The sequence below is a fragment of the Gossypium arboreum genome, chromosome 8, assembly GCF_025698485.1.
Source record: "Gossypium arboreum isolate Shixiya-1 chromosome 8, ASM2569848v2, whole genome shotgun sequence".
Taxonomy (NCBI): domain Eukaryota; kingdom Viridiplantae; phylum Streptophyta; class Magnoliopsida; order Malvales; family Malvaceae; genus Gossypium; species Gossypium arboreum.
The window spans coordinates 5,907,451-5,920,423 of record NC_069077.1 but is presented as its reverse complement, the minus strand read 5'-3'; the positions used below and the strand labels follow the sequence as shown (position 1 = coordinate 5,920,423).

At 29.5% G+C, this 12,973-nt stretch overlaps 1 protein-coding gene across 1 annotated transcript; it reads left to right on the top strand.

Annotated features, from left to right (window-relative positions):
• Positions 1-3,511: 3,511 nt before the first annotated feature.
• LOC108463497 (LOB domain-containing protein 12-like) lies at positions 3,512-4,493 on the top strand. The gene is made up of 2 exons (XM_017763428.2): positions 3,512-3,835; positions 3,983-4,493. Exons 1-2 carry the CDS (start codon positions 3,680-3,682, stop codon positions 4,340-4,342), a joined length of 516 nt encoding a protein of 171 aa, XP_017618917.1. The 5' UTR covers positions 3,512-3,679; the 3' UTR covers positions 4,343-4,493.
• The last annotated feature ends 8,480 nt before the right edge of the window (positions 4,494-12,973 follow it).

The window sequence follows — 12,973 nt, the reverse complement described above, 5'->3', positions numbered from 1 at the left end:
TGGGGGCCATCCAGAGTGCTTTCTAGAGGTGGAGCTAATTATATACTAACCTTTATTGATGATTTTTCTAGAAAAGTTTGAGCGTTCTTCTTGAAGCAGAAAAGTGATGTGTTTTTTGCATTTAAGTCTTGGAAAATTATGATTGAAAATAGATAGGAAAACAAATAAAATACCTTCGCACAGACAATGGCTTAGAGTTCTGTTCTGATGAGTTTAATATATTATGCAAGTCAGAAGGGATCGTGAGACACTTGACAGTTCGTCATACTCCACAGCAAAATGGCGTTGCAGAACTAATGAACAGAACGATCATGGAGAAGGTTCGATGTATGTTATCAAATGCCAACTTACCAAAGTTGTTTTGGGCAGAAGTAGCCTCTACTGCATGTTTTTTAATCAACCGATCTCCATCCGTTGCCATTGAGAAAAAGACTCCAAAAGAGGTATGGTCCGGTAATCCTGCTAATTATTCTGATTTAAAGATTTTTGGGTGTCCTGCGTATGCTCATGTTGATAATGGAAAATTGGAACCGAGATCTATTAAATGCATTTTTTTTATTATAAAACTGGTGTAAAAAGGTATAAGTTATGGTGTCCTGAAAATAGAAAAGTTGTGATTAGCAGAGATGTTGTATTTGATGAAACTGCTATGCTATCTAACTTATCTCTTAAAGACTCTTCCAATAAAGAAAATTAAAAGTAGGTGGAACATCAGATTAATACAGAGTCGACTCCTCAAGCCAGTACAAAAATTGATAATAGAGTTACTTCTTCACCACAATACTTTATCGCCAAAAACAGAACTAGAAGAGAAATTAAACCTCTAAAGAAGTATGCCGAGGCTGATCTAGTTGCTTATGCTTTAAATGTGGCTGAAGATATAGATGTAGATCAAGAGTCATCTAATTATTTTGAGGCGGTTAGCTGTGAAGACTCAGAAAAGTGGATGTTTGCTATGCAAGAGGAGATGGAATCACTCTACAAAAACAGAACATGGGATCTTGTGAAACTTCCTAAAGGTAAAAAGGCTATTCGTTGTAAATGAGTGTTTAAAAAGAAAGAAGTGACTCTAGGAGTTGAAGGACCTAGATATAAAGTAAGGCTTGTTGTAAAGGGTTACAGTCAAATTGCAGGAGTGGACTTCACAGATGTGTTCTCCCCAGTTGTTAAGCATAGTTTGATTCGAGCTTTGCTTGGTATTGTGGCTATGCATAATTTGGAGCTTGAGCAATTAGATGTAAAAACTGCATTTTTGCATGGAGAACTTGAGGAGGATATTTAGATGCAACAACCAGAGGGTTTTACAGTCTTAGAAAAAGAGGACTATGTTTGCTTGTTGAAAAATTCCCTTTATGGTTTGAAACAGTCACCAAGACAGTGGTACAAGAGGTTTGATTCCTTTATGACTTCTCATGATTTTAAAAGAAGTAGTTTTGATAGTTGTGTTTACTTTAAGAAAAACAATGATGATTCTTTTGTGTATCTACTTCTTTATGTTGATGACATGTTGATAGCAGCAAAAGATAAAGGAGAAATAAGGAAGGTTAAAGCCCAACTAAGTGAAGAATTTAAGATGAAAGATTTAGGACCAGCAAAGAAGATACTTGGTATGGAGATTCTCAGAGATAGAAAAGCAAGTAAATTGTACCTAAGTCAGAAGAGGTACATTGAGAAAGTTCTTTGTAGGTTCAATATGCAAAGTGTTAAACCTGTTAGTACTCCATTAGTAGCCCATTTCAGACTTTCATTCGCTTTGTCTCCACAATCAGATGATGAGATTGAGTACATGTCACATGTTCCATGCTCTAGTGCAGTAGGATCTCTCATGTATGCTATGGTTTGTTCACGTCCAGATTTATCATATGCGATCGGTCAGCTTAGCGAGATACATGGCGAATCCTAGTAAAGAACAACGGAAAGCGATTCGATGAGATTTTAAGATACTTACGAGGTACTACTGATGTTTGCTTACAGTTTGGAAGAACTAGAGATGGAGTCATTGGGTATGTTGATGCTGATTTTGCTGGAGACCTTACAAAAGAAGAAGACCTCTCACAGGTTATGTCTTTACAATCGGAGGTTGTGCAATTAGTTGGAAAATCACTTTGCAATCTACAGTCGCTTTATCTACCACTGAAGCTGAGTACATGACGATTACTGAGTCTTGTAAAAAAGCTATTTGGTTGAAGGGATTATTTAATGAACTCAATGAAGACCTTCAAATCAGCACAGTATTTTGTGACAGTTAGAGTGCCATCTTTCTTACAAAAGATCAAATGTTTCATGAGAGAACAAAACACATTGATGTTCGGTAGCATTTTGTTCGTGATATTATTGCTCGTGGTGATATTGTTGTGAGCAAAATTAGTATTCATGAAAATCCTGCAGATATGATGACTAAGTCACTTCCTATAACCAAGTTTGAGCATTGCTTAGACTTGGTTGGTGTTCATTGTTGAAGTTAAACCCTTAAAGGGTTTTATGGAAGAGACGGAGAACTTGTTCATTGAGAGTTCGCGATGAAGAACTTTTTCATTGAGAATTCGTGTCAAGGTGAAGATTGTTAGAATTAAGTGACCCGAATCCTTATTTAAATAAAATACAATGATAAAATAAAATAAAAGAAGAATCCATATAGAATTACACTTCTTTTATTTTATTTTAGAATAAGGTTTTTTAAACCTTATTAAATTCCATCTATTTGATATTATTAGAATAAGGTATTTCAGTCTTACTAGAATATGGCTTTACAAGCCTATAAATAGAATAGTCTATTCCTTTTGTAATAATTCGGATTCAACATAATGAATTTTCTTCTCCTCTACCCGTGATTTTTTTTCCTGAAAGGGTTTCCACGTAAAAATCTGTGTGTTCTTTATTTTATTTTTTATTTTATTTTATTTTCACAAAATTAAAAGAATTTTTTTATTGAAATAATCATTTAATGTATAATATATTTGTTCTCAATAATTATATTCAAGTTCGTATAATATAAAAATATAGGATACTAGTGACGTATGCATGTAGGATGAACCAAATCTTCATAAATTTGATTTTTCCATTAAAAGGGGTTCGTACACGTTTTGCAGTACCCTTTGTTAAAGAGTATATTATATTGTGGGCATGAAAGTTTGGATTCAATTTCAAGTAGTCCCGTTTCTCACCCTTAATTATAAAAAAATTTTAAAAAATTATATTTTGATAACTAATGATTTTATATTTTAAATAATTTGAAATTTTGAGTTTTTATTTTATTCAATTCACATTAACCAATTTATGAATTTTTAAGATTTATGAAGGTAATTTTATATAAAATGAATAAAAATTTATATAAAATAATATTTGAACATAACCTATTATAATTTTAATTTTTCCCGTCCAACAAAAACTTTTTTTATATACACACTTTTAATAATATATTTTTACATAATTTTTTTTTTTTTTACATTTAAAGCGTGTTTGTACAGTAGTTATCTACTATTCTTGGGCCTCCTAAGTCAATTCCATCCAAATTTAATCAAGAAACATAGGTGGAATGAATCCCCAGTCTTCACCCCCTGCCTTTATAAATACCCATTTTAATCACCATTTTTTCAGCACTAGGCTTTGTTGTTTTGGAATCATATATTGAGTTCGCTTCTTTGGATAGTATCAGGAGATCATCAGAGAGGTAGAGAAAATGGGAGGTTCTTCACCATGTGCCTCCTGCAAACTCTTGAGGCGTCGCTGCGCAAAGGATTGCATCTTTGCTCCTTACTTTCCTTCTGATGACCCTCACAAGTTTGCTATTGTTCACAGAGTCTTTGGTGCTAGCAATGTCAGCAAAATGTTGCAGGTTTCTTTCTAAATTCCTCCGCTATATATTATCATTTACTTAGAAATGCATGCTTGGTATATGTAGTTCCAAAAGTGTTAAGTCTTTTGTTTTGGTTTGGTTGAATTATACAATGTATATGTTGTTGCAAATCTGACTTACATGCAGGAGCTGCCGGTTCAGCAGAGAGCGGATGCTGTAAGTAGCTTAGTTTATGAAGCAAATGCAAGAGTGAGGGACCCTGTATATGGATGCGTGGGAGCCATATCCTACCTTGAAAATCAAGTATCACAGTTGCAAATGCAGCTGGCGGTGGCTCAGACGGAGATGCTTTGCATTCGGATGCAACAGGAATCGGCCTTGCCAATGCCTATGCCAACTCAAATGCAACAAGATGACAAGTCCTTCCTTGCAGCCACTAATAACTTGGATAACATATCCCAATACCTCAACTTCGCTTCTTCTTCTTCTTCCAGCAATGTAATCCAAGATCCATCGGCTCTCAAGAGGGAGTCTCTTTGGACTTAAAACTCTAATTAGCTTCTTTTCCCTTTGTTCAAATGAACTAGTACGTTTTTTTCCCCGCATTTTTCTTGGATATATTTGTATAGCAATACAAAGAAAATAATCCTCCATGGCAAATTAAAGTACGAGAAAATCATATTAAGGATTAGCACACCCACAGCATGTAAGAAATATATAAAAATTAAATGAGGACTTTGAACTTTAGAAATTAAGGTTTATATAAAATTATAAAAATACCAAAATATTTTTATATTAATATTTGTTACTTTATAAAATTATAGATTTTTTTATCATTTTCAATTGAATTGATGTCATTTTAGCAAGACTTAGAAATTGAATGTAAATAGCATGTATATTAATTTTTGAACAAGACATTAAATATAAATTTATAGAAAATTAAAAATAAAGTATATAAATATTAATATTTCTGAATTTATTCTAAAACGATTTAAAAAAATTAACCATTTCAAAGGTTAGAAGAAAGTTCTTATTCAATTTAAATCATTTTTATTATAATATTTTTAATTTATTTGTTTCTTATATATATATAATATACCAAATAGAGGAAAATTGATTTTCTTTCACCTCGTTTGTTTTTTTATTATAATATTAGTGGTTCTCAGATAAGGAATGGGGTCATTTTGGGCATTTTGTAATGGCCCATTTGATTCTCTTTCGGCCCATAACTTAGAAGTTTCATGGCGGTCTTAGACTTAACCCATGTTGAATATTAATCAGACTGTTTATTTAGGCTAAATGAGAAACAAATTAAAAAAAAAAATCAATTAATCCCTTCAAGTTAAAATTTTATTCCATTGAACCTTTATGGATAATAATTTAATCAATTTGATCTTTTCATCAACATAAATTCTTATTGCTCGATTTAATCAGACTGTTTATTCAGACTAAATGATAAAAAAATTCTATTGAATTTTAAAAAAAATCAATTAGATCTTTTCAAATTAATTTTTATTCAATTGAACCTTTATCCACAATAATTTAATTAATTTAATCTCTCTATCAACAGAAATATTTACTAATCAATTTAAACGGTCTATTTATTTATGCAAAATGATAAAAAGAAATAAGTTTACGATGAAAAATTAAAAGAATTCAATTAAATCTTTTGATAAGGATCAAATAGGATCGATTCAAATTGTAATTTGAAAATAAGATGAGAAAAATTAATCATAAAGATTAAGATAAGGGCTAATTAAAATAAAATAGATTGAGCAAAAAAAGAAGGGTGTAAGACTCAAATTTTGCCCGGGGCCCAATAAAATCACAGCCCAAATACCAAAACTCAACTAAAACCCAAAATACTCCAAGCCCAAATACAACCCAAAATAAAAAATAATAAAAAATAAAAAAATGAAGAAAAAGAAAAAAACCTAACCTCTTCACCCTATGTGCCGCCCTAGTCTTCTTTTGTCTACCACTTGTAAAAAGAAAAGATAGTAAATAATAAAAAAAAAATGTTGTAACAAGGCTATAAAAGCCATCATAAAACCAAATGTAAAGGAGGAGGGATAAAAAAAAAACATTGTATTTTCACATAAAGATCAAAAATCCAAAGCAAAAAAAGGTTGATTTTAATTTCTTGTGTTCCTTTTGTTCATTTTTCATTTTTGTTATTTTATTTTATTTTCTTTATTTTATATATATATATATATAATTTAATTGAATTACTTATTTAAATTCCCTTGCAAACATGTTTATATTTTTCCCTTTAAATCTATTTATGTATACCATTTATTCCCCAATTTTAAATTATACTTTGTTTATTTCAAACACTTGCCTATATTACTATTTTTTTATATACAATGTTTATATTAAGTTTTATGCTTTATGTATCTTGTTAATTGTTGGTAAGTAAATCTTGTTTGAAATTATTTTGTATAATTATTGATTTATATTATATAGTATGTCATTCTTATATTCTTTTGTATATTCTTACATGGTTGCATTTATATAATTCATCTATGTTACAACTTGTTAATATGTACATTATTCGTTTTAAAATTTTATATAGGTACACATTACTATTGCTATGCACATAATATATATTATATACATATATACATTTTTGAATCTTGGTTTTAAATTATTTTGCATTTCCTCTTATAATACTTATTTTGAAGCTCATTTATATGTTAAATTTTATATATTTTATGTATTATTTATTTTTATTTTTATTTATTTTACGATCTATTGTAAATTTTTTGCATGTATTATCTGTTTATGTATATATATATAATTTAGCTACTTTTAAATTGTTCATTCCAAGTTTATTTGTTTTAACATTTTTATTACCTTTTAAAATATTTTTCTTAAAATAGATTTTATTTAACCATTAGTTAGAAACTTTAAATAGTGTATGTGGTAAGATTATTATCATTGGGCATGTTTCAATTTTCGTGTTTGTACTTTTCAAAAATTGTATAATATATTATTGATATATGTTTTCCATATTTGTTACTTTGTTTTGCATCCCTATGTATTATATTATGATTGAGATTGCCAACCTATTTGCTTGAAATCAACCTATTTGCCTGAAATTATTCATTTCATTTTCTTTGATTCAAATGAATTGAATAAATACGTTGCAAGTTTGTTTCCATAATCACTCCCTTTTAAAAAATAAAAAATAAAATTTCAAAGCGAGGTAATATTTCGTGTTTGGTAATTAGAAATTGTGCCCTAACGTGTTGGGTTTCGATTTTCTGTTTGACCAAATAAATATTCTCTCGAGATTTAAATCCATGTTTTTTCAAATTAAAAATAAGGCAATATTTGAATTTAGGAAATTCAAGAAAATAGTACCCTAACTTACTAGGTCTCAATTTTTCTTGTTTAACCTAAATAACTAAATATCCTTTTGAAATTTCAAAAGCATGAGTTTTGGAAATTATAAAATGATCTTGTATTGAGGATTTGAAATGTTGTGCCTTATCGTCTTTGGGTTGCGCTTTTCATTTGTTCAAAACAATCGAAGATCCTTTGGAATTTCACTCACGTTTTCTAAAACTCTTTAAAATGAAAGAAATGTTCGATGTTTGGCAATTCGGGGAATAGTGCCCTATCGTGTTGGGTTGCAATCTCCCGTTTGTTCAAAATAATCGAATGTCTTTTCGGAATTTCACTCATATCTTCCAAGGTGAGGCAATGGTCAATATTTGGAAATTCGAGGAATCATGCCCTACTGAACTGGGTATCGATTTTTCGTTGGACCAAATAGTTGGGCATCCTTTTGTTATTTTCGAATTATAAATTTTCGAACGTCGAAACAAGAAGATTTTTGGCAAAGGACTCGGGTTATTCAAATGTTATTAACAAGAACCACATTTCAAAAACATTTTAAATTTTAAACAAAAGGACAGTATTTAATCGATTTGGTACCAATTTTGGGCGTAATGAGGGTGCTAATCCTTCCTCATACGTAACCGACTCTCGAGCCTATTTTCTCATATTTTCGTAGACCAAAATCATTGTTTTAGTAAACCAAAATGTTTTATTAAAACAACCCAAATTTTTAGGTGATCCGATCACACCTAAACAAGAAAAAATTGGTGGCGACTCCATTTTCGCTTTCCAAAAAGTCGATCCATCATTTTTAAATCGAAAAAAAAAACGAAAAAAATGGTTTCGACAAAGGGAACAAGAAAGAAATGAAAGATTTTTCCTCCTTGAAGCAAGATGTTTCACCAAAGACAATTAGGTAGGAGGATGGCAAACGATCCTTCAAGTATAGAAATTTGAAATTTCTTCTGGAAATTACAAGACAAAAATTTTTGCGATAAAAAGAACTCTAGGGCGTTTTCATAAATAAAATAAATTTTACAAAGAATACAAATCAAAGAGGTTAACCATATTTATAGGCACCTAAGCCATACAATTCAAGCTACCTCGAACTCTTTTAGGTAAATGTAAGATTCATCCACAAGAGTTTAAAGTAGATCCTAATCCTAACTCTTTATCCATTAGAATTTAAACATAAAATAGAGACTACTAACTCATACTAAGTCAAAATGCATACATTTTAAAATAATGGACTACTTTTTGTGATTATTTATCGTTTAAATAATTCTAAAAATAGCCTAAAGCAATATTAAGTGGGCTTATCAACAAATTAGGCTATAAATAAACTATTTTAACTCAAATGAGTTAAATAAAACCCTGAATTAAATAAATTTAAACGAGTAGTCTAAATATACTTAAACAACCCAAATGACCTCATTCTCCATTAAATGTGTATATGGCCCATCTCTTCACATTTGGGTCTCTTGCAAGCTTATTAAAAACGTCCATTTAACCTCACTACTTCAACTTACATCCTTGTAACAACATGAAACACTATCTTGAATGTTTGACCCTTCCAATCTCTTCTTTTGAAAGCATTTTGACACTCATTCTTGCATCAACATACTGATTTGAGCTTTCAACTGCTTAGCTTTGGATAAAGTTATTGGGACTTGTGGCAAACTAAGCCCTTCACATCTATAGGCTCAAGAATAATTTTTGATGCTCGTATCATCTTTCAAAAATTATTATCAGATAATAATATTAATAAATTATTATTTTAAAATCAATTTAGTAATATAATTAATAATAAAAAATATTCAAAAATTTTCTAAACTTATAAACTCATATTTTTATATATATTATACATCAACCTAAGAAGCTCACATTCTAGAAAAAAGCTAAAAGTGAGCACGTCTAATTATGAATTAGTTTGATAGTTAAGGTAATTTAAGTAAATGTTTGTTTGTGGGGTTTCTTAGAGAATAAGTCTACTATACAATATTTTCTAACCAGCCCAATTTACTCCAAGCTTAGTTTACCAAGATGTACATGTTGTATGCACTCACTTTCACTCAAACCCTTCTCACACAAGGCTAATAACCACAAACACCAAGTAGTTCCTCAATTCCTCAAAGTAGTATTCTTTTGCATCTACATGAAGGAGGATTCCAAGACTTTTATAGGTAAAACCTTGAAGTAGCTTCAATTCATCTATACTTCTTTAAATATATCCCCTAATTAAATACCAAATATTATCTTCTTATAAAAATCTTTTATCCCTTCTATCTAATCTTGTTAGATAGATTCTTATTAAATCTTCAAAATTGATCAAGAGTTTTCCAGATTAAAACTCTAATCATAAAGCATGTGACCAACTTTCCTAATCCAAGGACTCTTTAAGAGATAAACTAGTTTTATTTTTACATATTCATCCTATATTTGTTGCATAACCAGGATTTTAGCCTAAATAACAAAATTATAATAAGTCAAAGTTTACAACTCAAGCAAGTAATACGACTGCCACGAAGCACTGTCCAAACTAGCATTGCAACACTGATCATACAATCAATGTTCTAACAAGGGGAAAAGGTTTGGAGCTCTTGATTACACTTGGATATATTGTGTTGGGCCATATTCAAACTCAAAGGTAGAGCATTGATCAGAGCCATAGGGTGCATAGCTTGGAATCCCTACAATTATTACCTTTAGAAAGAAAAAGATTAGCAGGCAATTCAAAAACCTGGAGATTCAAGAGTGCAGGTTACTTGAGAATGACGAGGAAACACTAGCTTTAAGGTCGCATGATCTTGGCTAAGTTAAAGCAGACACTAATAATCTTCCTGTGAATGCTTGAATGCTTAACAAGGTTATGTTTGCTTAGTTTATTTGATGTAATTCTAAGGGGGTGCTTGGTCCAAATCATATAGCACATTGTTATTTTACATTTTAGCATAATATTTGATGTTTGGTTCATAAATACTTTGAGCCGACAATCTTAATACCAAAACTATGGAATATGAAGGTAATTTTAATACCATCTATTCCTTTAAGTAATGTACAATTCAGAAGGTAATATTCACTTGAATTAAAATATTATTTGTACTTAATTTTAACTTTGATGTTGAATTTGACATTCCAATCAGGTAACTAATTTTGGATGTTGGCACTTATGGCTAACAGTGTTAAAATTTAAAGTGGGAGCAAATCAAAATAAGAAATGCGTTATTTGAGATATATTATTTTAGATAATTTTTATTTTTAATTTTAAATAAATTTCATAAAAAATATTAGAGCTTTAAATTATCAAATTTCAATAATTAATATTTCCCAATCTAGTTAAACCTATTGGAAAAAATATTTATTTAAGCAACATCTAGATATGTCATTAAAGAAGGAAAAGCAAGAGAAAATTTCATGTGCTTATAATATATATAAGATATCTCAAAACTCTTTCCTTTTCTCTTTTATTTTCCGTCATTTTCTTCTTCACCAAACAGGTAACAAAAGATCTTGCTCATTTTTTTGCATGAAAGTGAAATTTACCAAAAAATAAAAAAATAAAAAAATTAAAGAACTTGAATTAAATTCTAAACAATTTTCATGAAGTTTCAAGAAGAAATAGATTGAACAACACAATAAATTGAGAATCAAAATCTGATACGAGCTAAAATTCTATGTATAGGCTAGATTGTAAATACGAGGGTCATTAAGAGAAATATTGGGATGCGAATGTAAGGCCATTACCGATACAAATAAGAAAGTAAGGCTGTTATTGCTGGATGAAATGATAAAACCATTGCTCACAATTAAATTGTACTTCACTCAAGGCAGTCGGCAATTCTTTTAACCACCAAATAAAAACAATAAAAAACTAGAACATAAGAAGATTGTTTACGCAATTCGGTTTCTTATTTTTGCGTAATCTAATTCAATAAGAAATATCTTTTAATATCCCAAATATCCCCTAAGTCGAGAATGATACTAAAATTGGGAGCATATGTGTGTGAATAGGCGAAGGTAATAAAATAGAAATTACAAGTGTTTAAAGTGAAAGTTAAGTGATAGTGAAGGTAATTGAAAAGACTTGTGTTTTGAGAGAAATACATCTAGGGTATATTCCACAACTTAGAAGCAAGAAATTAGTAGATAGAAGTGAAGAAAATTAGAAGAAAAGAGAAGGATAGTGATGAAGTTGAGAAAGAAATGGAAGAGAAGCAAAAGAGAATGAATTCTTGTCAAAAGAGGTAAGCTTTCATATTAACTTTATTTATATCTCAATGAGTTAAGTTAAATATGTTATGAATGAAATGCATGATATGTAAATTATAATTGAAATAGTAGAGATAGATCATTTTTGAAGAAGTATGATTTGTAGAAACACCAAGTTTCAAGTGAAAGAGAGAAATATGAATTGTATTATGAGAAGTTTGATGGTAAAGAAATGAATATGATATCAATATATAAATATAAATGACTAAATTGAATAGTAATCAAAACGATAATGATTATGTATGTTTAAACGAAAGTTAATGCAAAGAACCATGAAAAAGTAAATATTATCACTAAAACAGTTTTTAGACAGCACCAGTAACTTAACTTAAAATTCTCCAAAAACTATGAATTTAGTTTTGTACGGAAGAAACGATGTAAACATTGGAATTGTATTGAATGAGATATATGCATTTTACTGAGACAATGTTAGATGAATTTTGGGATCTGCTGTTTTGACTTTAAAAAATCATAAAAATTAATATAAAAATAGTTAGGAGATGAACTTTATATGTCTAAAAGTCTTAATGAGTCTAACTTCAAAAAGACATAAATGACAATGTTATACAAATTATGTACAAAAGATAAATAATATTAAGTTGCGAATGGTCAAAGCTATCTAGTAGCAAAATTGGGGAAGATTTGAAAAAAAAACTTGGTATTAATCTACTTTGAACAAAATTCTGAAATTTTTATAATAAAACATTAATTTAGTCTAGTTTCAAAAATAATAATGGGATCTTAATTTCAATTTTTTAGGTCAATATATAAATAATTTCGTGACTGCTACTCAGACAAACAACCTTGTTAAGAGAATGTGTGCAATTAGTGAAAAGAATTAATATTACATGCATGCTATACTAAAAGCCAAATATTTTCATATATATATATGTGTGTGTGTGTGTGTGTATATATATATATATATATATATATATATGTATATATTTATGTACATATAGGATGTGGAATAAAAGGAGAATGAAGAATAATAGAAGAGTTGTAATGCTAAGAAGTTGATACAAAAGATGAAATCACTATTATGTATAAAAAGTTAAAATGAACTTGTGAATATTATTAGATTGACCTTTAGTGAAATTTTAAGCTTACAAATAGACCAACAATGGATGAAAATAAAATAAGGATGTTTAGATATTGTTTCTAAAATGTTTACAACTTGATTTGTGGATCCCTTGTTCTAGGTCTCGAGACATAAGAGCTAAAGTGTCGAGATAGTCCAATTTCAAATCTAAAATACTATAGTCCAAAAATGTGACATGTCAATTTAAATAACCTTAGATAGGGCTGAATGATGAGTAGAACGTGAATGAATAATTTAAATTTTGTTGAGGTGATTGACTTGAAAATGTGACATTCTTTACTCTGGTTTAATTACAAGCTCGAGTTGGTTAGTAAACTTTTAGTAAGTTTACAAGTTTACACTTTAGTCACTTAATATTTGCACCATTATTCCATAACTTGATAATTCAAATAATATCAATAACAACTCAAGCCGAAACTCTAGTAAGCCATTGTTGTCCCCATGTCTCTCTTCTGACTCAACCA